This window comes from Scleropages formosus, chromosome 4 (genome assembly GCF_900964775.1).
Source record: "Scleropages formosus chromosome 4, fSclFor1.1, whole genome shotgun sequence".
NCBI lineage: Eukaryota > Metazoa > Chordata > Actinopteri > Osteoglossiformes > Osteoglossidae > Scleropages > Scleropages formosus.
The window spans coordinates 16,351,004-16,378,588 of NC_041809.1; the positions used below are offsets into that span (position 1 = coordinate 16,351,004).

The window sequence follows — 27,585 nt, forward strand, 5'->3', positions numbered from 1 at the left end:
TGTAGCGCCGGCCCGATGGCAAAGGTTCAAAGAGGAAGTGGCCTGGATGTGAGGGGTCTAGAATGATTTTGCTAGCCCTTTTACTGACTCTGGACGAGTACAGTTCTTGAAGAGTTCGGGGGGGGGTGTGCCGATGATTCTTCCAGCAGTCCGAACTATCTACTGTAATCTTCTGATGTCTGATTTCATAGCTGAGCCAAGCCAGCTATAGAAGTGCAGAGGACAGACTCGACTGCAGAGTAGAATTGCATCAGTAGCTCCTGTGGCAGGTTGAACTTCCTCAGCTAGCAAAGGAAGTACAACCTCTGCTGGGCCTTCTTCACAATGGAATCTGTGTGGAACTCCCACTTCAGGTCCTGTGAGATGGTGGTGTCCAGGAACCTGAATGACTCCACTGTTGCCAGAGTGCTGTTCATGATGGTGAGTGGGGATAATGCTGAGGTGTTTCTCCTAAAGTCCACAATCATCTCCACCATTTTGAGCGTGTTCAGCTCCAGATTGTTGTGACGGCACCAGACAGCCAGGTCTTTGACCCCCTGTCTGTAAGCAGACTCGTCACCATCCCGGATGAGACCAATAAGTGTGGTGTCGTCTGCAAACTTCAGGAGCTTGACAGAGGGGTCTTTTGCAGTGCAGTCGTTGATGTACAAGGAGAAGAGCAGTGGGGAGAGCACACATCCCTGGGGGGCGCCAGTACTGATCGTGCGAGTACTGGATGAACATTTTTCCAGCCTCACTAGCTGCTGCCTGTCTGTCAGGAAGTTGGTGATCCACCAACAGATGGAGGTGGGCACAGAGAGTTGGGTTAATTTGGACTGGAGGAGGTGTGGGATGATGGTGTTGAAGGCCGAACTAAAGTCCACGAACAGGATCCTCACATACTGTAAGTCCCTGGTTTGTCCAGATGTTTCAGGATGTAGTGCAGACCCATGTTGACTGCATCATCCACAGACCTGTTTGCTCCTGCATAATATTCGTAGGATCCCTCCCTACCTCACAACTGACTCTGCCCAACTACTTGTCCAGGCCATGCTGACATCCCATCTGGATTGTTGCAGCTCTCTCCTGTGTGGCCTTCCTGCTACTACCATCAAACCTCTGCAGCTGTTACAGAACACTGCTGCATGAGTTGTGTTTGATTTGCCAAAGTGTTCCCATGTATCTCCTTTGTTCATTTCTCTGCACTGGCCTCCTATAGCTGCCCGGATCAAATTCAAGACCCTGGTTATTGTCTACAAATGCATCAACAGAACTGCTCCCAGCTATTTACAAGATTTGATCAACCACTACACCCAAGCCAGACCCCTTCGCTTGTCTACTTCTGCTCGCTTGGTGGTCCTGCGCACGAAAAGAAAGGACGGAGGTTCCTAGTTCTGGCTCTGTTGCAGTGGAATGACCTTGCCCTCTCATTCAGAACTGCAGAAACTCTGTTTACATTCAAGAAGGGTCTGAAAACTCACCTTTTCCGGACTCACTTTGCCCAAGATCTCTCCAGCTCATGTATTGTGTAAATGTTCATGCACCGTAACTTCATGATCATCCCCAGATAAGCCTTTACACAGCTGCTACTCCGGCATTGTATGTAATGTTTGTGTACCTTATTTAAAAAAAAAATTGTAAGAAGGTAATCAGGATTCATCTATCCTGCATTTTATGTACCTACTCGAGCAATGAACTTTGTAACATCAAGTAGAAAGTGACAAACTAGGTTTACTTAAGAATCACATGTCTGCAGCCATATCTATTTTAATGTAATGCACAAATTGCATTTCCGCCAAGATGCATGTCGCTTTGGAGAAAAGTGTCTGCTAAATGAATAAATGTAAATGTAAACCTGGGAAAAACCTACCATTTCTTGTTTGTGGTATTCATGAGCAGTATTTCAAAATGCAGACAAGGTTGGACGGTATCCAGTTTAAGTATCCAAGTGATTCATCACTGTTTGCAGATGATGTGGTTCAGGTGAGTGTGACAGTTCGGATGGTCATAACCTTCAAACCTGAGATAATGGCTCTTACCAGGGACACAGTAGGTTTTTGGTCCATCTGAGAAGGAGCCACTATCCTAAGGCGAGGAGTTTAAGAACCTTGGGGGCCTGTTCAAGAGTGACAACAGAAGGAACTGACGTCACACAAAAGTTTGTTGCAACAGCTACAGCAATGCAAACACTGGTAGTAAAGTTGCTGAATCCTTACACAAAGCTGGCAATGTGTCACTCAGTCTACAACCTTATCTGTAGTTAAACTCTTGGCTGCAGCCAAAAGAACAGGACTGCAAACATAAATGGCAGAAAACAGGTTCCTTTGCAAGGTGGTAGAACTTACAAAAAAAGCCAATTAAACGTAGTTTGGGTGTCTAGTCAAGAATGCTCCCTAGGCACACAGCCCTGGAACGAAGCCCCAGGGGAAATGCAGGGCACGCTGGGCATGCTGGAGAATGGTTGGCAATTAATTCACCAGAGGAAGTTGAAGACTTTTAAGGTGGAAAAGGAAGCATGACTGCCTTGCATGACCAGTTACCGTGAAAAGTGGCTTGAAAACAGATGTATAATCTTGGCAATGCACTTACTAGAATGCTGTTGGGAACACTGTATTGGTACATCTTACAGGATCGCTTCAGTTGCAATGTATAAAGCAACAAATATAAGTATATACACACACACACACACATTTTCAGAACCGCTTGTCCCATAAGGGGTCGCGGGGAACCGGAGCCTACCCGGTAACACAGGGTGGAAGGCCGGAGGGGGAGGGGACACACCTAGGACGGGACGCCAGTCCGTCGCAAGGCACCCCAAGCGGGACTCGAACCCCAGACCCACCAGTGAGCAGGACTGAGGTCCAACCCACTGCGCCACCGCACCCCCACAAATATAAGTATTCTAGTACAATATGCAAAGTTTGTAAGATTTAAATTATTATAATTCAAAGAACAGCATTAGCTGGACCTCAGAAACTTTAGCCGAGATTTCATTCAGTGACAAGTGATCGTATGTTTATTGTAGTAGTACAGTATATCCTATGTCTTCCCCAACAACTGAAACCAGAAAAAACACTGAAGGTAGAATCTATGAAAATAGTTTTATTTTTGAAAAAAATACAAATCACAGCACAAAAAAGCAATAAAATCATGAAAAAATGGTAAGTTTCATGTAAATGTCACACCACTGAAATTCACAAACAGAAAAAAAGACAAACTGCAGAAAAAGTAGCTGGAGACACACGGAATAACTGATATCGTAAAGATACAAGAATGTGTGACACAGTACATTTTTCCTGTAAGGCAGTGAGGCTTCAGCTCCAGCAACAATTCAATAGTTTTCTTACGGAACTGTATGCACCCTTATTGAAAACAGGTCTGGGAAATACTGAACCCATTACCTTGGACATAATATGTAGCTACACAGCAGAAAGTCACATTTCCGACTCGCACAAAGAACAAACCATAAGGTCAGAACTTTTTCCACTTTGAGACTTCTTAAACCCTAAGGGTTCAAATATTTCTCTTATAAAGAGAATGATTCTACAGCGCATCCAGACATTTCCATCCTTGTCTCATTGCAACAACTCGCAATAATCAATAACTGTTTAGTAGAATGGGTAAAACTAATTAAATAGTAGTTAATCTCATTTGAAGTCTGGTTCTATTCCCTGAACATCCAGCAGGGGTCATTATAACCACTAATTTTGAGCAGGAGCACTCGCAGGAAAAACTATTCCTTCAATTGGAAGAGCTCATGATAGCATCAAATACACCAAACAAAGGATCAATTTTGAACCATACAACCTCAGAAACAAAAAAGAAATGCTTTCTAACAATTCAAAGAAACTTTGGTAATAAAATTGTATTTTATATAGCATGTGGAATTTTAGAGCCAAATATTGTAATATTGGAGTATTTCAGAAAACCAAAAAAATTAAACTATCAGGATCTTTGAGCCAGTGGCATCGTTATTTTTAGGTACTTACACTTGCATGCTTCAAGATATAGATGCCTTTACTAGTTGTATTACAGGCATAAATACCTATGGTCTTGTTTTGATGAAGTAACAAATCCACCCATCTTATACTTTCTATAGACTATGTTCTTCCTTACACTACAAGCTAAATTTTAAACTTAAGTGTGGCTAACAGATTATGCATAACAAAATGCAAGAAACAAAGAATCTGTACATTAGTCTAGAACATCACTTATCAAAAAGGAAATGCTAAGGAATCCGAAGTTCGTTCAAGACTCAACCAAAAATTCTTTCAAATAAAATCCAGAAATGAATTTCCTAAACTGAAATAATCTGATACACACAAAACACATCAAAAACTAATAAGACCACAAAAATGCAACCCAGCCCATTTAACCATGACAGTCTGAATAAGTATTTTACCATTTTAAGTGATGAGAAAATCTCACTGCAATCTAAGTTTTCCTTCAGCTCCAATCAAGAAATTCTACTGCCTATTAAACTGCCTTAACCTTACTTACCACAGCAACAAGGAAACATCATCTTGAAGGGACAGTTGTCTCTCTCACACACACCTCCTTCTCAACGTGCACTGAAATTCCAGTTTAGTAGAGAAAAATGAAGTTTCAGCCATTGTCACTGCACCCAGCAAGAGGATGAAGCTTCTGCTCTAACAGAGGAACTGAATTCTATCCAAATTTCAACATAAGGACAAGAAAGACTTATTGACAAATGAATCTCAACTGCTGCATGTCATCTAACCTTCTAGTAAAGGCAAATAAATAGAAAAATAAAATGTAAAACCAAATACCATAAAGCATTCAATATGCATTTCATTTTTTGGTGAACAATCCTTTAAAGCATTGTTGTAAGCATCATTTTCGAGTACACAGTTTTACTTTTGAATGAGAACACCATTATTTGCTCTCACAGATATGCATAGAAGAAATGTGACCACTTCAGTGATCCAGAAACAGTGGTGCCAAGGGCCATCTCCGTCTTCATGGTCAGAGCCTGTGCCACAGATAAGTCTCCTCTTCAGTGTCCCTAAGTGACACACTCCAGTGTGGTGTCTTCCTCATTCCATAGAGATAGGTAATACATTACCAGGTATAGATATATACAGTATCTATCGCGCATAGAAATAAATAAACTTGTCAGTAACGATCTGGCCACACTGGGCGATGTGTTTAGGCACAAGGAATTGTTGGGTACTTCACATCTGCTCCTTAAAGCCATCACTCTACGGGCGGGTTGCTTGTCTTGACCCCAGCCCTGCTGATCTGTAGCCAGGGCAGCTTGGCACAGTTCTTGAAGAGCTGCTCAATGGCGATGTGACGCACGTGTAACTCGGAGGCCAGGGCATCCTTCTCCTGCACAGCCACTGTCAGCTCCTCAAACACCTCTACAGAAACATTTATGATGATTAACAGAAAGCAACTGCACCCAGTATCGCAGCTATGACAGGCTTAGAGAGGGCTTAATTCAAGTATTTCACAACATACAGTACTGTGCAAAAGTTTTAGGCCCTTGGGGGGAAAAAGCTATAAAGTGAGAATGCTTCCAAAAATAATGCTGTTAATAAACTTGCTTACAAAGTTTAGTAACCATCTATTGCCAACAACCGATTGGCGTGGTTGACTTGGCTGGGTTTCACTCTCTGGCGGGTCTGGGGTTCCTGGGTGTGTCCCCTCCTCTCCAGCCGTGCTCCCTGCGTTGCTGGGTTAGGCACCGGTTTGCCACGACCCCGCTTGGGATAAGTGGTTTCAGATAGTGTGCGCGCATGTGTGTGTGTACTTTCATTACTTCAATGACATACAAAACACTTACTGTAATACTGTAAAATTTTGCAAAAGGAATGCTTGGAAATCTAATCTTTCCCATTGACACTAATACAGAAGACATTAAATAACGAAAAAAAATATTTTTGTGAAATCTAAGTGCCTAAGACTTTTGCACAGTACTGTATATTGAAACCAGTACTTGATATTATAGATAAGTTCTACTTAGGGATAAAGTAACTTCCAAAATTCTAGTCATTACTATTATTATTAACAGTAACAATGATGGTGATTGCCTTTATCCAGAACAGTACGGTATTTGACCTATTTGTATAGGTATTTTCAGTGGAGCAATTTAGGGTATGTACCTTGATACATGGTATGAGAGCAATAGTGTGGAGTAGGGCTTGAACCTTCACATTATAAGTACATGTACTAAAATCACAACACTTCCCACTGCCCATATGTAATCATCCATATAATGAAATCAAGCATAAGGTAAATGTTAACCAACAAAAAGTGCTGTCTCTTACTTTGTAACTGAAGAAGCAGCTCTCCATTAAGCTGGTGGAGCTCTTCAACACTCATCCTAGTCACTGGAAATAAAACAAGCAGGTTAAAATACACAAAACCAGAATTCTTTCTACTGATACTCAGGCTTATGATGCATTACTCAGGGTTACATAGCTTTTCAGCACTTGCAAAGCAAATGCCTTGTAGGAAGAAGACATAGCAGGTAGAAACAGAACTAAAAAAAAAAAAAAACCAAAAAAATTACTTAGGTAAATTCTTTGACTTGACACAGACGTCTTGAGTATTTTCTGGATTGTTAAATTGCCTTTCTATCCAGTCTGTCATTTGTGTGGCAATGACATTTTTTTAAAAAAATCCAATGACACCTATTAAGTAAACAGTAAACACGATGTTATGGAGGAGGAAAACTAGAACAGGTATAGGAATATGAGCACCCTGGCTGGCAGGTGAAGGTGACAAAAATAAATGGTAAACTCCTGGCTTCTGGAACATGACTGGAAAAGGTGTCAAGTAGCTAAAAATTAAGAGAAGATTTTGAAACATCTCAGCTCTCAGACTGTATGACACATGGAGATACGGTTCTTTGTGCTTCTTAAATGTAAACTACATTAGTGTAACAAGTAGGGGTGCAGTCGGGGAACGGCTCTCTCAATGTTTAAAAACTTGCGTACGCTTATGCCTCAACTTGCAAAACTGGGACCAGAAGCCTGGTTTCAAATATGAATTGGTCACCCACTAGGCCAACGAATAAAAGCCGAATAAAACAGCTTGATCCTGTGATTTCCGTTTAATTAAAAATTTCTAGTAATAGTATTTTTTCTTGATCAGCAGTTCAAAGAGCAGGGTCATCCTGTTCCCCGAACCGCGAGATATCAGGCACAAGACAGGATACCATGTGGTCTGAACGCCAGTATTTTATTAGCTTTTATTGCCTTTAACGTTACTTCATATTAAGTATACTTTAAAATGATCCAAAAAAGTAATTTTCACAATCTCCTATTCAGTGTGTTGTGTTTTTCTCTAAACATGCAAGATGATGATGTGTTACTTCTGTACTTCAGGAGTGTCAGGTGGAGAAAGCATTAAAAATGTCTCACCTTAAAATAATAATAATAATAATAATGACTTTATACTAGAAAGTGACCAATTCATTAGATGAACATTTTGCAGTATGAGGTTATTTTCAGTTTTGCAACCAAAGAAGCCTAACAAACATGTACCACTGGGTAGCTTCTGTAAGTTTCAGACATAGCAAAAAATAATTACAAATACAATGAACCAAATTTATGCTGAAGACCACCCATGTGTCATGCTTCCTTTGCCTCATTTCCTTCCCCTACACAGTGCATTTTACTGTTGAATAGATACAGAAAACAAAAAATGCAGGCCACTTTTGCTCTGCAACACAAATGTCAGAAAACAGAAAGGTGAAGAAAATGCTATTCAAAATAAATTCGGAAATGTTTACATCTTCAAAAAAAATTGTATGTCTGCACAAGAGGTGCATAACTCCATTGAGTGCTACTGCGATCAGTGCTTGATCCCCTCAATACCTGTATCTATTAATACTTGTACTATGCCATTAGTTAAACCATTATAGATACAGGTCCATTGGAAAACCCCCTTTATCCCTTATAAAACTAGGGCAAATAGAGAATACAGAAGATCAGACTCACACTCTTCATGGCTGTGGCCTGTGTTTCTGCACTGTCTGACCCCCATGGTGCCCCCTCCCTGCTGCTGGGCACAAAGCAGGCCTCGTGTCTCTCCAGGCCAGAGGCCACTCTGAGGGCACAGTGGAGAGTCTTCATCTCCCAAGGTGGCCAGCCCCAGTTCTTCTACTGTATGGCACCCCAGCATGCCTTTAGCATAGTCTGGGACACCTGCAGCCGCTTCCTCTCTCCAGCGGGGTGTGTACCGGGGCACATGAGAGTCTGTCTGCGGTACCAGATTGCGGTCACCCTGCTTGCTGTAGCAAAGAAGCTGGTGCCTATCCCCACGGTGGCCTGCTTCAGACACTGCCTCCTTGTTTTGGGCATATTGAATGATGCGGCTGATTTTGCGACTCAAGGCATTCTTCACCCCTTCGTATGTGCTGCGAGAGCCTTTGGTCCTGGACAGCTTCTGGTTGGCAATCAGGTGGTACTTCTCAAAGCAATCTCTGTGCCCTCGCAATGACTTGGAGTGTAACAGTGTGGAGCTGGGCATGCCTACAACACAGTAGGGGGAGGAAAAACAGGACAGTGAGCACACAAATTGCTGCCCCTAATACTCCCAACTATAGTGTGGAGACTGCAAATAACTAAACACAACAAACAAAGGCATCACTAAAGAACCAAACACATCCATACTCAAAACGGCCACTAATTAGTAGAATAGCATCCAGCACACAGGACTTTTTTTTCCTGATGGCTTGGCAAAAGTCGCTTAGCAAGTGAAGGATTCTCTCGCCACAGCTCATATGGGGAATGCCATCTGATTCCTTTGTCTTCTACAACATGACTACCTTGAATGCAGCTCAGTATTTATGTAAGAATCACACCCAGGGCACCTTGAAATAGCAGCAGTCATAAGACTATTTGAAATTACTCTGTTTTGAACATTTTATTGCGTTTACATGAGCTTACTGGTCACAGGGGACAGGGACAGGCAAGGCTGTTTGAACTGACCCTCAAAAGTACAAAATGCCAAGGGAAGAACAGCATTACATTCAAATCTTCCCTTTATTATTCCCAAACATTCTCCGTTTCTGAATAATATAAATGTAATACTACAAAAAAATACTTTTTTAAAAACTGCGGAAACAAGTTGAACAGAGTACTTATATTTACATGTATTCATTCGGCTGGTGCTTTTCTCCAAAGCAATTCACAATGTTAAGTTACTTATGATTTACGTGTTTATACAGATTGGCAATTTAGGGTTAGGACTGTGCTCAAGAGTACTGCAGCAAGAGATAGGATTCAAACCCTGGTTCATTTGCATACACAAGCAGTGGCTCTAACCACTATGCTACCGGTCACCCTAAGGCATACTTACTGACTATGGTAAGCATAACAAAAGTAGATGTCTCATTAGCTGTATGTAAGCAAAACTAAGGCTTCACATATGCAAACCTATTCAGGGGAATTCTGAGTAATGCAGACAGACTCCCTACATCATACCCTCTATTCAATGCCATTATAAATTTCAAAAGTTCCTCTAGGTGCAGCAGATTTTAAATTTAAAACAATCTGCTACCTTTCACAAGCTTCTCTTACTCAAACAATTATTTTCAACAAATATGGTAATGGTCCATACAAGCTATGAATTCCTCTATGTATGACTGAAAGTATACAATTCTGATTAATACAATTTTACTGCATTAAACAGAGACCAGAAATAAAGACCCCATGCACTCATTGTATTTTTCTGAGATATATGTCACTTTGGAAAAAAGCATCTACTAAGTGAATAAATGTAAAGCTGTAGCAAAAAAGCTTTAGTCACTAAACAGGCAACAGGACTTACTGCCCAACCATCATTAAAAATCTTGTTATAAGACCAGTGTGGTCTGACAGCAGGTAGCAGCATGCTTGTGTCAAAAATAGAGAAGCTGAGGCCAAACCACAGAAGGAATACTGATAGACAGGCCTGAGTGCTTTGTCTCCAATAGTATACTTGACATACACTGGACAAACTGATTTCTGCAAATGACTCAAGATGCGACCTCAGAGTTACCACCTGACACTTGTTTCCACATAATGTGACTTCAGCAGTCAGTCACCAGACAAGTCTGCTGGAAATACTTTACTGATGTTGCTGAGATGAGTCACACCCGCCATCATCTGTAACAGTACTAATTAATGTACTGAACTCAAATGTATTTCACTGCACTGGTTTCTTATGTTACAAACATTTACATTTAAAATTTTCAAAAATACAAAAATAGACAAAAACCAAAAATAAACTGAAATGTTTGCATTTTCTTCACCTGCCTATATAAAAAACGTGTTTATTGCCGATTGCAGTCTATGTTTCCACCTCCCCAAGTGCTGGTAAAATATATAGGGTAGGAATGTGGGACCAGATGAATTCAACACACTGTTCACAGTTCACATCTGGTGTTTTCTGAGTGCTGGTGATCAATAACAGAAACTGGACATGTTCATTAAATGAATCCGAATAACTTGCATTGCATAGGAGTTTGTGAAAGCCATGCATTTTTACTTTCAGTCATTAGAAATTAATTTAAATGTGCATAAAGTTAATAAAAATGTGAAAAGGGCTTTTTTGTGAAAAATATCCGTATTCCAGACTTTTACTGAACCTACCAAGCAAGTAAACTGTAGCACATCTCTATTACAGGACTTCTGATTGTTCAGATTTAAAATAAGGGGGGGGGGGGGGGAGACTGAAAGTGGCCAGATGCAGACAACCATTCTACATACTATGACCAACTGCTCCATAATCAACAATGAGCAGGAGGTTGTGGAGCTTGTTCTTTTTATTTTCAGTAATTTTAAAATAATTTAATTTTTTAAAAGATAAAATAAATCTACACTGGATGGGCATCCTGGCCATAAATTCCCTACTTCATGCCCTGTGTTTCTAGGACCAGCATTTTAACACAGCAATCCTGCAGAGGATGAGCAGTTCATGGAAACTGATTGCATTGTCTCAATTTTTAAACTGATTATAGGTTTATCTGAAGATTTTACCTACCCATGAAAAAAAGATTAGGTGTTTGTATTATTAACCTTTTACTGGGACAGCACAGCAAGTAGCGCTGCTGTCTCACAGCACCTGGGTGGTGCAAGAGGGCATAGGTTCGATCCCCGCTCAATCTGTGTGGTGTTTGCATGTTCTCCCCATGTCTGCGTGGGTTTCCTCCGGGTGCTCTAGTTTCCTCCCACAGTCCAAAGACATGCTGTTCAGGTTCACCCAGTGTTTATGAGTGACAGAGAGAGTGTGTTCCACTGATGTATGGATGAGTGACCCTTTGTAAGTAGTGTATCTAGCAGTGTAAGTCACCTTGGTGAATAAGGTGTGTGGGCTGATAACACTACATAGAGTTCAGTGGAAGTCACCTTGGAGAAAAGTGTCCAATAAAAAAATTAACGTAAAGTTATTGATTGTGACATCGTGGTAAAGGATTTGGATTTAAGTTCAGAACAGCTAAGAAAATCGAGTTAAGAGCAGGCTGATCCCAACTGTGTTCCTTAGTTGAGGACTTGGTATATACTTTAAGTGCCTCATTGAAATTGGAACATCATTCCAGATTTTCTTTGGCTTATGCAATAGGGTGTGTCAGACAGAAACACTGAAATTCACCTTTGCACAGTGCCTTCAGTCCAAAGATGTACTGAAGAATAAATTAAGGCTCACAGACAAGAATTCTGTGTTGTGTGATAGAGTGACTGCAGTACTTGTGAGTCCATGCAAGCCATGTTTACCATAGCAGAAAGGGCCAGATGGAACCAGACAGATTGAGAAAAAGCTTGTGTCTGGAACCCCAGTAAGATGGGGGTGGGGGGTGTCCACAATGACTCAACTTTAAATCAGAACTTGCCTTGTGCTTGTAATGTGGCACTGTTTTTGCAGTGTTTTCATTAGGGCAGAATATAATTATGCTGTTCATCTTGAATGTGTTATTTTGACCCTTGACTGGACTAAATAATTGGGGAAATTTTAAGCACTTTGGCTCCAGCTTTGCTATGACAGCAAAAATGGATATGGATAAAATCTAGGTACCTTGTACTGAATTACTTATCTGATAAGCAACTGTTTATACTTAGTAGGTTCTGGAGAAAGTGAATTAAGCTGTTCTCCCACGCCAGTTTGTCCAGATTGTGCAGGATAACCGACACAGACCATGCCAGAATGAATTAGTTTTGCAATGCTGTAGCTAAAAATATATGCCATTTAACATTAAACAAGGGCAGGAGAGGACCTTGTACAGATGCTGATGAACCTAGTGAATGGCTCCAAAACCTCCATTACGTCCCACTGTGATGACATAAGCTGATCAGTCCTAACCTCTGGATCACAGGCATCCGCAAACAATCCCTGCTGAGAGTACTGCAGGAAGCTATTGACTTGTATTGCAACTACAGCATTCTTTGGAGTCTTTTCATTAGTCAAGCATCATAATGCCCTCCTCTTCTCCTCAAACAAGTTCTGCCCTGCCTCATGTACATCAGTTTACTGGCAACAAGCATCCCTTTACAAATGCACAAGACCAATAAAAAATTCTCTAAGCACCAAAACCCTAAGAATCTAACAAGAACCTCTGCTAATCAAACTAAATACAAGTTTGATAAAAATCATGAAGTATAATCTTTTTTTAAAACACAATATTACATTTCCTCATAATAAATTAAAATGTCTTTGTCAAAAGCCTAAGACCTAAAAAACCAGAATACCAAAATAGGTTAAGTAGACATGCCTCATCCAGTGTAATCCTCATTTCTATTTATAGAGTACAAGCGATTATTTTAGTCTTGTAGTAGCAGTCACAGTAACCTTAATTGTTTGTCTGCAATATGGGGGCTTCTGCAGCTATTTAGACAATCAGAGGTCAAGGAAACAGACACTAAGCACATAAGAAGGTATATCCAGAAATACTCCTTCCCTTTGAAGTTGTAGCCTTCTGTAGTCTCCTCAATATATATTTTAACATGCTTATGTGAGGCAGATATGATGGACATTTTGTGGGCAAGGGGACATATTTTGGGAGATAAAACAGGAAGCACGGTGGTGTAGGTGACACTGATGTCACAAAGGGCTAGGAATACATGCTTGCACAGTGTAGAGTTTATGAGCTCTCCCCTTTTTTGAGTAAGTTTCCTTTCACAGTCCAAAGACAAGTGTTTCAGGTGAACTGGTTACCCATAGTACTTATGTGTGTTACAATTCTCTGGCATGTACAGAAGAAAATGACTGTAGGGAGATTAGTGTAAAATATGTAGCACTAATTTGACTTGGATAAAGCTAAATACTACAACCACTGCACCTTTTTTAAGGGGGGGGGGTCTGCTAAATAATGGAAATGCACAACATAATGTTACCTTTGGTTAGAGTGTTAATATTGTTTTTACTGTCAATTTTCTATCCATTCAATGAACTGATTAAAAGTAGCTTCATGACAAGGGCAGCACTGGTACCTCATAATCTAAGCTGGGGGCTAGAACCTGGCTCAGTCTGTACTGCATTTACACGTTTCTTCACGTTTACACAAATATCCTCCAGGTGCTTTGGTTTCCGCCCACCGTCCAAAGATACGTGCGTCAGCTGATGTGCAGGTGGCTACACCCTATTACCCTTAGGGTGAGTGTCTGCATTTGAATGAGCATCTGCATGACTGCCTCATGATGGACTGGTGTCTTGTGTAGTCTGCCTCACACGGTATAGCCACAGCAACCTTGTACTGGACAAGTGGTTAGTGATGATAAATACCTGAATTCAGTACAACACCAACCATATCTGCTAAAGTTAAGAGTTGTGGCTGATAGAAATGCTTTGTTTTAATACCCTCTTTCAAAGCAAAAAGCATGAAAACCTTACAATGCTGAAATCAACATTTATTTTGCACAAAGAAATTCTTGTTTCAATGCTACAGTATACAAATGTACATGATGGCAATAATCAGAGCTACCTCTTGTTCATACACACGCAGGGTGAAAAGTTCACAAACAATACACCAGCCATCTGTGCTAAAAGCACAAAACACACAAACGTAGCCCCACCCACCCCCCACCAAAACACTGATAGACATCTTTTCATGTTGTGTTTCCAGTATAAGAAGCTCATTTCACTGGCCCTTCATGCTCAGTAAAAATTCCATTATAGTTACATAACAGAAATATTAGTCTCCCCAGTCACAGTTCATTGCTTTCCAGCATCATAGAATCTGGTAAAATCAGATTTAATTCACAGCTGAATGAAGGATGTCCTCAAGCTTTCGCTGTGTCCTTTTCAGGAATTCCAGTAAGCAGCATAAATAGAATGTGTTTGGGGGGAGGGGCTCGCAGTTTAACACATCAGGATCTTTTCATAATGATGCAGAATAACTTCTAATGTAGCATACACATGCATATACTGCAAACGTATTCATTCTCATTTAAGTTTCTCTCTTGTTGGCTATGTGGCATGGGACTCACCAAGGCTGAACACCCTGGTTACAGAGCAGAGTGATCAAGGGAATATATCACATTGGGGGCTTCCACCTGCCCCTGACCCATGGCGTCTGGTTCTTCATCACTGTCAGCAGTTAAACCGCTTGGCAGACTGAGCAAGCTGGCACTGGGGAAAGCCGGAATACCTCTCTTCTCCCTATTTGGGGTCTGTGCAGAGTCGATTTTAAGGAGGAGCCTTGTTAGCTGGGTTGGTAAGAAAAACGGCCTGCCTGCAACAATGAGAGCAGGGATCTGGAGCTCCGCAGACAGGCAGCTGGTGCCGAAGGAACATCAAAGGCTACAATTTCCCAGTCTTTCTGTCTGTCCAAAACATAACTTGTGTACCATTGCCTGAATCCCTCTTAATCTTTGCCTCCTGGATCACAATATGGCCCGTACATGCACCCCTCTCTAATACTAGGTCTACACCCAGGGACGGATGGAGGCATTTCCATTTCAGAGCGGGACTGATGGGCTCAATGCCAAAATAGAAAGCACAAACAATGTAGCTGCTTATAATGATAAGTGGTTTTACATAACGGTGGCACAAACAACATCCGGCCCGCTTCTCTGAAGCGCTCGGCTGACTGAGGCCCCACAGCAGCTTCTCAATGGTACAGCTGCAGCAGGAAATTAACGAAGGTGGAAACACCTGGGTATGTGGTTTCTGTGTAAAAATAGCTGCTGTACTTGCGGCTCTCGTCGTCGTCAGTGGAAGAGGCACAGTTCCCACCCCTTTAAGTATGCCTTTGAGCAGACAGAAGGCAGAAAGTAAACAGGCACGATCAGAGGTGGAAAACGATGTGTCCGTAGCTTCATACCTGTCCAGGCTACACAAGGCTTCCACTGCACAGCTGCTGCTGCTGTGGTTTTATTACTGACATTTGGACAGCCAACTCTTTAGCTACAAGAGAACAAAATACAACTCTGGTCCTCAGACAGGTCTGCTACATCACTGGTGCTTCTGTTTTGTGTCAATGCTGGAAGTAAACCTGCAGCTCTCAACACACAGCTCACAGAGTGTGGGAGGGAAGTGGTGAGGCCAAGTGAAAAAATGTAAATTCAGCGTTTATTCTGCTATCCATGGGGCACAGCCATCATAAGTCAACTTCATGCCAGGACATGCAGAGCTATCTGCTACAACACGATCAAATCAAGAATCTTCGTTTCTGCTTCTTTGAAACAGGCAGCAAGCATGTTGTAACAATATTCATGGAGTTTGTCTTTGGGTTTATAAAGGCACTGGCAGTAGGTAGCGGCAAAGAGGACAATGGACAATCCTGTTTTCATGCACAGTTTGAGTAAAGCAGAAACAAAAATCCTTCTGTTCAATATACTTGTTTGGGTTCATTACGCTCATGCACAGGGCTGGTTTGGCAGCATAGCCCAAAACCATCCAGGGAATGTTCTTCCCAACACTGAAGCACCAACATCATGTGACAACCCCCCCACACCCCCAACCAATTGCACAACACTGCTCTCTGGTTCCTGACAGCAGCATGCAGAGTAGAGTTCACCACCCTATAGCAACTCAGCATGACATATATAGCCCCGCTGCACCAATCTCTGTGCCTTCTTCTGCTTGAACGCTTGTCTCCAGAATCTGCAATGTACACTTCCCCATCTGTCAATACAGTAAGCTTCAGTTGAATGCACTGCATCGCTAAACCATACTAAGAGACAGACACTGAAACGAGACCCAACAACATAAAAATGTTTTGAATAAATAAAAAGCATATATTGAAAGTAACGCAACGCTAATTTAATCTTTGGCAGTCATCTTCCTATTTAAACTGACCAGCTTTAATTACAAACAGGAAACAAATGAGCAGCAGAATCATGTTCCTGAAGACGTCAGAAATCACATGCAGCGTTACACACCTTAACTCATTTCAGGCAGAGCAGAAACAAGCTACAGTGCCACATCAGGAAGCAGAGAATTCGCAGGGTGCATGGGTACACGCAACACATTGACTAATGCTATACAAAGACATTGTGAGCAAAAAATTGACATTTTGTACTGCTCTAAAAATGCTCACTTATAATGAAGTGTATCTTTAAATGATTAAATAATAGCATTTAGAATACACAGCTGGAAAAATACAAAAAAAAGTGTGCTTCTCAACAGATGCAAACAAATTAATCTAATAGGAGATATGGGTAAACCACAGCATGTGGACACACCAAGAGCATACTGCACAAACTCAGACTAGAATACTGCAGTTAGTACATCCTTAATGATCTTTACAAGTTGAAACATTTATTTAATCTAAAAATTAGGTCAAATGGCCAGGTGCCACCTGTCTTGCTAAGTCCAAGCTATAATGGTACTCATATTTACAGCAAAGTCTTCCAAATACAACAACACTGCCAAGAAGCTCACATAGGTACTGTACATTCAGTTCAGATACTCTGGCAAATCTAAAGCATCCTTTCCTCTTGAATTGACAGAGCACTGAAACCATCATCTACTTTGGATTCCAATTACAGATTTTATGTCAGACATGGGCAAAGGCAGCACTGACAGCCTCAGACTTGGACTGATGTATGCCGACTAGAACTATGGCAAACCAGGCAACAACAGAGCACGTAGCGCACTGAAAATCCTGTTGCGAGTTCAGGGTTCAACAATGCCTACCCTCTAGGCACCATGTTGCAGGCTTCACACATGCAGCTATGTGACACAACACAGCAGCTGCCTTGGCAAATAACACTGCAAGGGCACTGGACACCATACTTTCAGTGTACAGGGGAAATTAGACTTCACCATACATACCTTGTGTCCATTTACAACAATATACTAAGACACTGAAGAGTACAGTATTGAGTACTGTAGTCAATCCAAATATGCAGGGCAAAGATTTGCAGATAAAAAGTATGGATTAAACATATCAGGAACACAGAGCCTTCATCACAGTCATCTAACAAGTCAGCCCATTTTTCAATTTGATTTAAAAAAAAAAAAAAATTTTGCAAAAACTTACACATCATGTGTCACATTCCCCAGAAAACTGGGAAGATTGATATGATTATGACAGGCAGTCACAACATGTAAACTAAGAAAAGTAAAATGTAACAGTTAGTGGATCACACAGACAACTACGGTCAAACTGTGAATGTCTTCAGACCCTGGGTTTGCACTTTAATCTAACTGCATGCCTCAACAAGCCCTGGATTTTGCCAGAACAGACCTTTGTGCTGCATTTCTTGTTCTTACCTTCTATGCTCAACTCAAAACAAACGTGGCAGAACGACAAAGTGCTTGTATCCGTCTCCAGCTTGCAGACACTGCAGATGTTGTCGTCATTCAGATCAATGTTTACAAATTGCTCTTCTTCATTCATGGTGCCTCTGCTAAGACAGAAAAACAAATCCTCTGTTACAAATAAGACAATCATTCTCGTAAAGAGGCATAATTTGAGGCTCGACAAAATATTAATATTTACAATTGTGTAATTTAGAGCTATATGCAAGTACTCCTACAAACATGACAAAAAAACTATTTCTAATGATGCCAAGATAGGAGTTGCCTGACTTGATTTAATATTAATATCAATATTATTGTTAATAATAATAAAATAGTTAAAGTAATAAAATTAATGTCCCTGTGCTTATTAAAAAACAAGAAATAACTTGTCAAGAACTGAAAGCAACCAATGCAGCTTACAGATAGATTGGTTTTACTGCAGCTATGGTCTAGAGTAAGCTTTCAAACCACTCATCTATCCTTACTACAAGAAGAATGATACAAAAATTCATCATAAAATGCTTCCGTCAATTGAGACCTTTCATTACACAAGAGAACATCAGTGAAACTTTTGAGGATCCTGAGAACTAATAAAAATGCTTGCCAACTACCAAAAATGGGATTCCAATTTCCTGTTATATAAACTTTGATAAACAAAGCAACAAAGACACATTTGTTTTTATAACTGACATATGTCAAGAAGGAGAGCGAAAAAACTAAACTGACATTTGAGGAAGTTAAAAAAAAAAAAAGAAAAAGAAAATGACTATTATACCCAGACGACCAAGAATATTCAGGAAAGCCTAACCTGGGGGATGTCTTAAAGTTTGTCTTTATCCTGTTTTGGTTAGCCACAATGCTCTCTTTTGACCTCCTCTCCTTTCTGTTGTGGCCTAGTTTTTGGAACATCTTTTATTCAAACCATGACCAGCAGCGCATGTTCCAGGGCAGCATAACCACAAGTGCAGAGTCAGTGAAATAGCGAGAACGGCCTATACAAATTCATTTTACTAATGCGCTCATTTCCAAACAAGTGAATATCTCAAGGCCAAAAACCAGTGTGAAAAAACAAAAGAGCATAACGAAAAATGTCAGGTGACCTTGACTATCACTGTGACTACAATCCTGTTAAGCCTAAGGGAGTAATAATGGTGCTATTTTCACCCAGTTAGACTTAGAGCCGAGCAATCCCTGACTCCTATATATTATAATACACTACACTAGTGTGTAAAGCCTCAGGTGGTACTCGGGGGTCTGAGCCCCCCCCGGGCCACAGCACGTCCACCCAGCAACAGCCTGGGGACACACAGAGTGCAGACGATCGGTGGAACAGAGCGGAGGCTGTGCTCGGTACGGCGACTCCGACCACATTACACACGCGTTATAAAGCCTGGAGGCCAGTTCCCGCCACCCACTGTGTAACTGTAACGGCGGCCGGACCGTTAGCTGAGCCGTTGTTCGGTAACTACCGCGTCAAAGTCTCCACTCCAGCGTCGCCGAGCATCCAGCAGATAACTACATAAACACAGCACAAATTTGCTCTGACCAGTTTTCATCTAGCAACACGAAACTTTGTACAACTACCAGAAACTGTAGTGAACCGAAGTCCGAACATTCGACTAACGTGTGAACAATACGCGACATTTTCGTTCTACCTCGACAGCAGCAGCAGTGCCCACTACAGTACAGCGCATCAGTCGTTTATTATTGCCAAACCAACGCAAGCACTGTAAAACCGCAGTTATTTTATAATTCACACATCATGATGACTGATGATATAGCGCCGGCTCGTAGGTCGGAAAATACTGTGTTTGCACACACACAGGACTGACTTGAAAAGCACCTCAAATTGCCGCGAGTTTCCGACTGATATTCAGGAATCACGAAGAGGGGACCGGAGTGAATCTTACCTTCTGCTCGCCAAGGACAAAGAGTTGTTATGACAATATGGCGAGACACTCCCAAACCTTCCCAAACCTTTCCCTCACAGCCGAAGGCCAGACGAACTGTGTTACCGAAACACGGCGACGGACTGTGAAGCTCGGGACAAACCATTAGTGCTCCAGAGGGTGGGAAAAGCACTTCAGCTCATCCGTTACCTCCATTTTCCAGACCCTTTAACATATTGCTTCTCTGATACCAATACAAATAAAATTACTACACTGTATATGTATTTGGTAGTCATTTACAAATCTTCTTTAATTTTAAGACGTGTAAACAGCATTATGAGTCCCCATTAGCGACAGTGGAACATTCTCCCGTTAAACGGACCCTAAATAGTGTGGGCACGCTGGAATTGATTTTTAATTCTTAAAAAACTAATTTGAAAAGTTATGTTTGTGGAACTGGTAAATATTGTACTTTATACAAATGTAAGGTGACACAGGGCGTTTAACACCACAAAACACTCGAACAGACACTTCCTCATGCTACAGCTCGGTCAAACTAGCGCTACAAATACGAAAATACAACAGTTTACACAGTTTATTTATTTCACTTACACTTTATGTGTAGGAAATATTATGGTTGTTGTATTGTCGTGTTATTGTACTGTCCGTATTCGGGACTTTCCGTATGGGGGGTTTCCGTATGCTGCGTACTTTCTGATCAGTGAGTTGGGGCCACAGACACCACTTTCGTGATCGTTTCCAGCACTTGACGTGACACTGCCCCTCTTTTTGCTTTTTAAAAATGTGCTTCCACATCTCATCTCTTCGCTTTACTCATCAATTTTCTTTAACCGCTTGTCGTAGTCAGGAATACGGGGGTCCAAAGCCTCCACCGGAATTACTAGGTACGAGGCTGAAGGGGGAAGGGGGAAGGGTCGGGAGGCCGGTCTATCGCAGGGTGGCCACACGCACACACATACGCACGCACCAAGGGCAATTTAGCGTCACCACTATTTTGCTTAAGCAGACGTAAATATTACTTATGTTTCTCTTCACACAAATAAAGCCGCGAGAGAGCCATCATTTTTCTCCTGTGATTTCTTTCCCAGAGCGCCTGTTATTTTCAACTAATTCATCGGCTCCCCTCACGTTTCGCGCGAAATGAAACCAAAAACGATGAGTCAGAACGACATAACACATCACTGATACTAAGTAAACTTAACCATAACGGCTTGATCTTGTTATTTTGACATTTTTTATGTTTTTGCAATTTTGCATGGAAGGATGCAAAAAATTATTTATTTTAGGCACTTTAGTTTAGCAGAGCCTCATAAACAGATTATGTATCTCACACAATGGCTCGATCGCCACGACCAAAAAATCCGCTATTGTCACGAAACGGAGGACTGTAAGAGTGATGTTGTGCCATTCTCAGTAGAAAATCCAGTGAATGAAGAATTTCATGTAGGGCAGCACAATTACAATTAAGCCCTCTGCAAAGGTTTCTTCAATTAACAGTAAAATCTATGTTCTTTTAGTCAGGTGTACAGCTCTGATCCAGGGAACAGTCACCTTGACTCAAGGCTTGAGGAAGCATAATCACAGGTGTATTACTTCCTACTACAACAGTGGTGTAACTGGGATAGAGCTTAATGATTCAGTCATAGTTTAGTAGATAATAATAATAATAATAATAATATGGTTGAATGTTACTGTATATTATGAATATGTTCATGGAATCAATAACATGTCTGTCCTTGCATTATATTTGTTAATTTAGCTGAAACTTTTCTCAAAAGCAACATACAGTTATTTACCCATTTATACAGCTGGGCAATTTTACTGGAGCAATTTAGGGTAAGTACTTTGATCAAGGGTACAACAGCTGAAGGTATGATTTAAACCCACAAACTTTGGGTCCAAATGCAGCAGTGCTAACCACTGCACTACTAGCTGTTTCAGTTACACTTTTCCACTGATTACATTTACTTATTTAGCAGACACTTTTCTCCAAAGCAATTTCCAGTGAACTCTATGTAGAGTTATTAGCTCACACACCTTATTCACCAAGGTGACTTACACTGCTAGATACACTCCTTACAATGGATCACTCATCCATACATCAGTGGAACACACACACTCTCTGCGTGTCATTCACACACTATGAGGGAACCCGGACAGCATGTCTTTGCACTGTGGGAGGAAACTGGAGCACTTGGCAGAAACCCACCAGACACGGGACAACATGCAAACTCCACACAGACTGAGCGGAGATCAAACCCATGTCCTCTCACACCACCCAGGCGCTGTGAGACAGCAGTGCTACTTGTTGTGCCACCCTGCTGCCCACATGATTGATTATTGACATTGATTGTGTCAATTTGTCAGATTATGGTTTTGGTCTTATGCAAATTACTACAGGAAGTATACTATTTAAAAGATTAATTGGAGGAATGAAAAAATAAATACATTATCATTTGTTACATATTAGGTGAACACTTCAAAACAAATTACAGTATTAAGATGCAATGATTTGCCCTTTCATGCTGCTGGGTAATTTTTATAGAATTTAGATTTTGAACTGAGTGGAGTGAAACCAGAGTCACCCTGCAGCCTTCTTCCAAGTTATAGTTTGGCTTGTATTGCATTAAGTTCTCACCTTAATCTCAGTAATCATGGCCCCGTTTGAACTGTCCAAATCATGTCCACTTGTTGGCTGTGTGTGAATTAGTTGGCGCCGTTTTCATTGATTTGTAATGTCTTTACTGACCTGTTTCTTTTTTTGCATTAAAGTTTGAATTGAGTATCGTATGTGTCTATGTTTTGTTCTGTGAGCACTTGTTTAGTGTATAGTACATAATAGCCTCAAAAGAGCAGAACAAACATGAGTAGGCATACAGTATTATAGAGTAATTAATAAAGGGAAATTACCTTGTTATGTTGTGCTATGAAAACTTATGTTACCTACTGAGATACTTGGTCAATTTTCACGCAGTTTGGTAATATTTTAGCATAAATGGATGTCAGTTTCGTGGGGATGTAGTGGTGCAGTGGATTTGGCTGGGTCCTGCTCTCTGGCGGGTCTGGGGTTCGAGTCCTGCTTGGAGTGCCTTGTGATGGACTGGCGTCCCATCCTGGGTATGTCCCCTCCAGCCTTGCGCTCTGTGTTGCTGGGTTAGGCTCCAATTTGCCGTGACCCCACCTGGGCTAAGTGGTTTCAGCCAATGTGTGTGTGTAGGATGTCAGTTTTTGGCAAAAAGGTGGTGCAGCAATTAACGAGGTGGCTTCACAGTGCCTGAGCTGTTTGGGTGTGGTTTTGAATTTGGCTCAATCTGTGTAGAGTTTGCATGTTTTCTTGCATCTGTGTGGGTTTCCTCCCACAGTCCAAAGACATCTAGTTCTAGTGAACTGGTAAAACTGAATTGCTGATAATGTGTAATTGATGTGTATGTGTGAATTCCTGTGATGGACTGCTGTATCCCTCCCCCCTCTTGACTTGATTGGGTGATTATGGAATAGGCCACCTCCACTCTGACCAGGACATGTGGTTAGTAAATTTGAGTGAGTGAGGGTGCGAATTTTGGGGCAATTAATGGTAATTATGTATTCCCTTTACAAGAATTCATGTTTCAAATAGGCTTTCAGGAATTACCTTTGTAAATCGGGGAAGACTAACATGTAATAACCTGGTGAATAGTCAGACAAGGACATGGTAAGTTCAGCAGTTGCCCTTAGCTGTGAAACAGTGTAGTGAATACTATGCCCTCATTACCTGGTCTAATGGAACTTGCTTCCTCACTTATACTCATAGCCAAACATAATGGCACTTTTTGTCAATAACTCATAATTTGAAGGAGACCTTCTTGCAGCTGCTGTTTCCAGATCTTTCCCCAGGTTTTCAGTGGGATTTAGATCTGGACTCAGTCCAGTTCATTCCGAACCATTCCTGGGTGTTTTTTCCAGTGTGTTTGGGGTCATCGTCATGCTCAAAGACTTATGACCTGCAACGGAGACCCAACTTTGTGACTGGATTGGCAAATAGTGCTCCAAAATTCTCCTGATTTTATGATACCGCACACATGTTCGAGGCACCCGATTGCAGAGACAGCAAAGCAACCACAAAACATCACTGAACCTCCTCCATGTTTCACTGTTCTTTTCTTTGAAGGCTTCCTTCTGTTTTCTGTAAACACACACAATGGTTTGTTTTACCAGAAAGCTCTCATTTAGTCACATCTAACCACAGGACATTCTTCCAGAAGGATTTTGGCATGTTCATGTGTTTCAGAAAGGTGCAATCTTTCTTGTGCGTCTTTTTCTCAGCAGGTTATAAGTCAATTCACGTCATACGGATGCGAGAGTTGGACAGTGAAGAAGATGGAGAGGAAGAAAACCGACACCTTTGAACTATGGTGCTGGCGAGGAATCCTGCGTTTACCCTGGAGGCTCGAAAAACAAATGCGTAGGTATTGCAGGAGATCAAGCCAGTTCAGACGGCACAGCTTTGACTCTCTTACTTCAGACACATTGCGGAAAGGACAGTGAATGGAAAGGGACATCATGCTGGGCAAAGTAGAAGGTAAACGTAGAAGAGGAAGGCCTGCTACACAGTGGATCGACACAGTCACCACAGCCATAGATGCCCCACTTTCAAGTCTTAGCTGGTTGGCAGAAGACCGGATGCTTTTCAGGACAACTAACCGTAGAGTCGCCATGAGTCGACATTGACTTGACAGCACCTAACAACAACATAAGTCAATGTCAGTATTTTCGGGCATGACTGTAGCCGAACTGAGCCTACGAGCAAAACGTTGACTCTCCTCTACATTCAGCTCTTCAGTACAGTACAGACTGACGGCAAACGGCACCATGAGAAGAGTTTCCTGATTCCACTAGATGCAGCGGCTTCACACGGCCAGCAGATGGCGCAAAACACTCAATCAACTGAACGCTGTAGCGCTCTCATTAAACCGGTAGTGAATTTAGTGTAAATAAAAAGCCGCCCAAGAAATAAACATGTCAGATCTTGACTTGTACTTACATTTGGTCACACGTGTCACAGCAGTTTGCCGAAAAGGCGGAAGAAAACATGTGAAAGTCGATTTTCATTTTAAATATACTGTTAGCAAAAAGCACACCGTATGTTGCATTATAATTATACTTTTAAACATTCAATCAGGCCTACATGGCTTTTTTTGTGCAATATCCACAACTCCTTGCCTGAGCAAGAGCCCACTGGGAACACAGGGCACAAAGCCAAGCAGGCACATCCCGGACAGGATGTTGGTCCAACACAAGGCACCCCTAGCAGGGCAGGGCTCGAACCCCAGACCCATCCCACAGCAGGCACAGGCCAAACCTGCTCTGCCACCACACCCCTACATCCCCCTCACCTACACACTATTAGAGCATTTTGGATTTCATTTAGCACTTGTCCTTCACACACTTCAAATATTTAAGATTAGATTTCAGAAAAAGGTTTGGAGAATTTGTACTCTTCTGTAATGAAGGCTACATTGACATTACAAAAGATACCTATGTCTGCAGTAGTTTGGGGTAACTCTGCCACCCCCTCCCAGCTTTTCCCAGTCCACACACTCTTGGAGAGAAGAATAAATCAAATAGACTGTAGGGGAAAGGTCCACAGAAAAGCTTTCTGTCTCTGTAAATCAGTAACTTTTCATGAGGTAAACAGTAGCCTCATTTACATGTTCAGTCATAAATGTGGGAATTGGCGAGCACAGTTACACAAATGCCGTGACTCAAGCTGGTCTTTGCACTGTGCATGTAACAGCATGCTGAAGCCTTCATCAAAAATTTGATTTTCTTGCCAAACCAGTTTTGCTTGGTTGGGATAAACACTCTGCTGTTGCCAACAGGCCTCACGTTGCAACACTGAAGAGATCCAGCTCACGTCTGGCTTGTGAACATAGTGAGAAAGTTTTTAAAACCACAGAAAATAACATTTAATAATCCACCCTATCAAGTAATTTAGCTATACATCATAATAAACTGAATATTATTAAAACTATAAAGTGTCATGGAAAAAGGTCACTTACAGGCCAGCTGATTACAGTTGGACCTCTACTTACAGACTTAATCAGGACCGAGAGTTGATTCATGATTCCAAAAGTTTGTAAGTTGAATGTGAAACGGAGCAGACAAAGGCACTCCTCATCTGTTCTGTTTTTAATTCTATTAAATTTATTCAACATGCAGCTACTCCTATAGTGTGTGTCAACAAAAATAGTGGTACTGGACAAAGCAACTGCTGTGAGAATCGTATCTCTATCTGTAACACTTCCTTAGATGTGAAATGTGATTTTGTTTTGTCTGAGTTGTACATTGCTTCTAAGAAAAGCATCTACTTAATGAATAAATATGATGTAAATGTTCCAGGCAGCTTCAGTGGGGAAACAGCTGGGTGTTTTGGCCGGGAAAAAGGTGTCATTGTAGACTTTCTCCCTCTTTTTAGCAGATTGGACGCATCAAGGAAGCAGACAGTCCTCTCTTTGGTGAGCCAGGATGCCTTGTGCAAATGTTTGCATGTTCTGAATTCCTGGTAGGAATATTTCCAAGAAGGCATAACTAACTAAGAATGCCCAATAAAAACCAAACCAGGGTGTTGGTGCTCACCGGCAGCTCTGCAATCCCTTCTTTTACTCTACACATGACACAAAATTCACTAACACTAAAAACCAAGTTGTATGTTATTTACCATGAAGTACAGACAACTGCGTGTAAATTTCAAGCACAATTTATTACATGGAGGTGGAAGAGGATGGAGATGCAGCACTTCACTGATGGCTGGTAGAAGGCAGAGGATCATCATTCACCTTCTGTTTTCTTTTAGAACTTCTCTACTATTTTGAAAAACTTAAGGCACTGCTTTCTATTTTTGATCATCTGTTGATGTATTGGGACACTTTGGTGTGCGATTTTAACTAGTATGCTAGCACTGTTTTTGTGAAAAAATAAATATCTCAAAAAGTTTGTATCGGAAGAAGTTCATTACTCAGAGTTTGTAAGCTGTTGACAAACTGTACTCATTTTAGAAAAGTAGTCTATGGAGCCTTGGAATGTTGTCACCTCCAACATTAATAAGCAAAATGTCAGTAAGAAAGGCACCCTGTAAAAGAACGCACAGGAAACACGACTGCCGTGTAAATGGTAATTCTGCAGCACGCAGTTAGTCACTCACTCATCACTATTAGTCATTTGCACTGCATGTCAAGACAGCGCCTGGCCTGGGGAAATTGCAAGGTGGATGACTCATTTTGATAGTGACTGGTTGTCTGGGAGGGATCAAACTGACCTTTGTGGCAGATTCCACAATGGATATGTTATAAATATACCTATCTCCAAATGTATGACATTATTCTCATTAACCTCTACTTTTCTAACACCTTTGTCCAAGGCTAGTTTACAGTGACACATTTACATAGTAACATATCAAAATTCTTTATTAATTTTTTCAACTAGGTAATTTATGCCAGAGCAGTTCTTGGTAAGTACCTTGCTCAACAGTTTTATACTAAGTTCAGGGATTGGAAACCATGTCTTTTAAATAAATTTTAAAGAAATAATTTTAACCACTATAGTACTCACTGTCCGCTGTGTAGCATATAGCAGTATTCCACCGACAAGCCTATGACTACCAAAATACGCATTTGTGCTTTCGACAGGTTGTGTTATCATGGGCCCTTCCTTCACGGGCCTCCTGTACCTGGTGACGTTCAGATGTTTGACGTGTGTGTGCCCTTTGTGGAGAACAAAGAACCCATTGAAGACTTCTGAAACACTGTTGGAATACATCTGTAGTTTTACATGAAATGCTGCACGATCAGCAGGGTTGTCATTTCCAATCTAAATGTAGTCATCCTGACTAAGTTATATTAGCAGAAACACTTTCCTTCAAAACAAATTTAAAAAGTAAACCCATGTTATTTTTCTTTATATGAGCACAGTACTGCTTTGGAGACACAGTAGTGTTGCTATAAAATGGCAGCCAGTGCTGTTT

General features: G+C 41.3%; 1 protein-coding gene across 2 annotated transcripts; it reads right to left on the bottom strand.

The window, feature by feature from the left end:
• Positions 1–3,163: 3,163 nt before the first annotated feature.
• c4h21orf91 (chromosome 4 C21orf91 homolog) lies at positions 3,164–19,696 on the bottom strand. Of its 2 annotated transcripts, none has more exons than XM_018755138.2 (5): positions 19,587–19,696; positions 17,647–17,780; positions 7,950–8,483; positions 6,273–6,335; positions 3,164–5,363 (listed from the first exon to the last, which is right to left on the bottom strand). In XM_018755138.2, exons 2-5 carry the CDS (start codon positions 17,771–17,773, stop codon positions 5,197–5,199), a joined length of 891 nt encoding a protein of 296 aa, XP_018610654.1. In that variant the 5' UTR covers positions 17,774–17,780; positions 19,587–19,696; the 3' UTR covers positions 3,164–5,196. The 2 variants fall into 2 exon arrangements, with proteins under 2 accessions (XP_018610654.1, XP_018610653.1); XM_018755137.2 differs by having other exon boundaries at positions 17,647–17,783.
• Between the last annotated feature and the right edge of the window lie 7,889 nt (positions 19,697–27,585).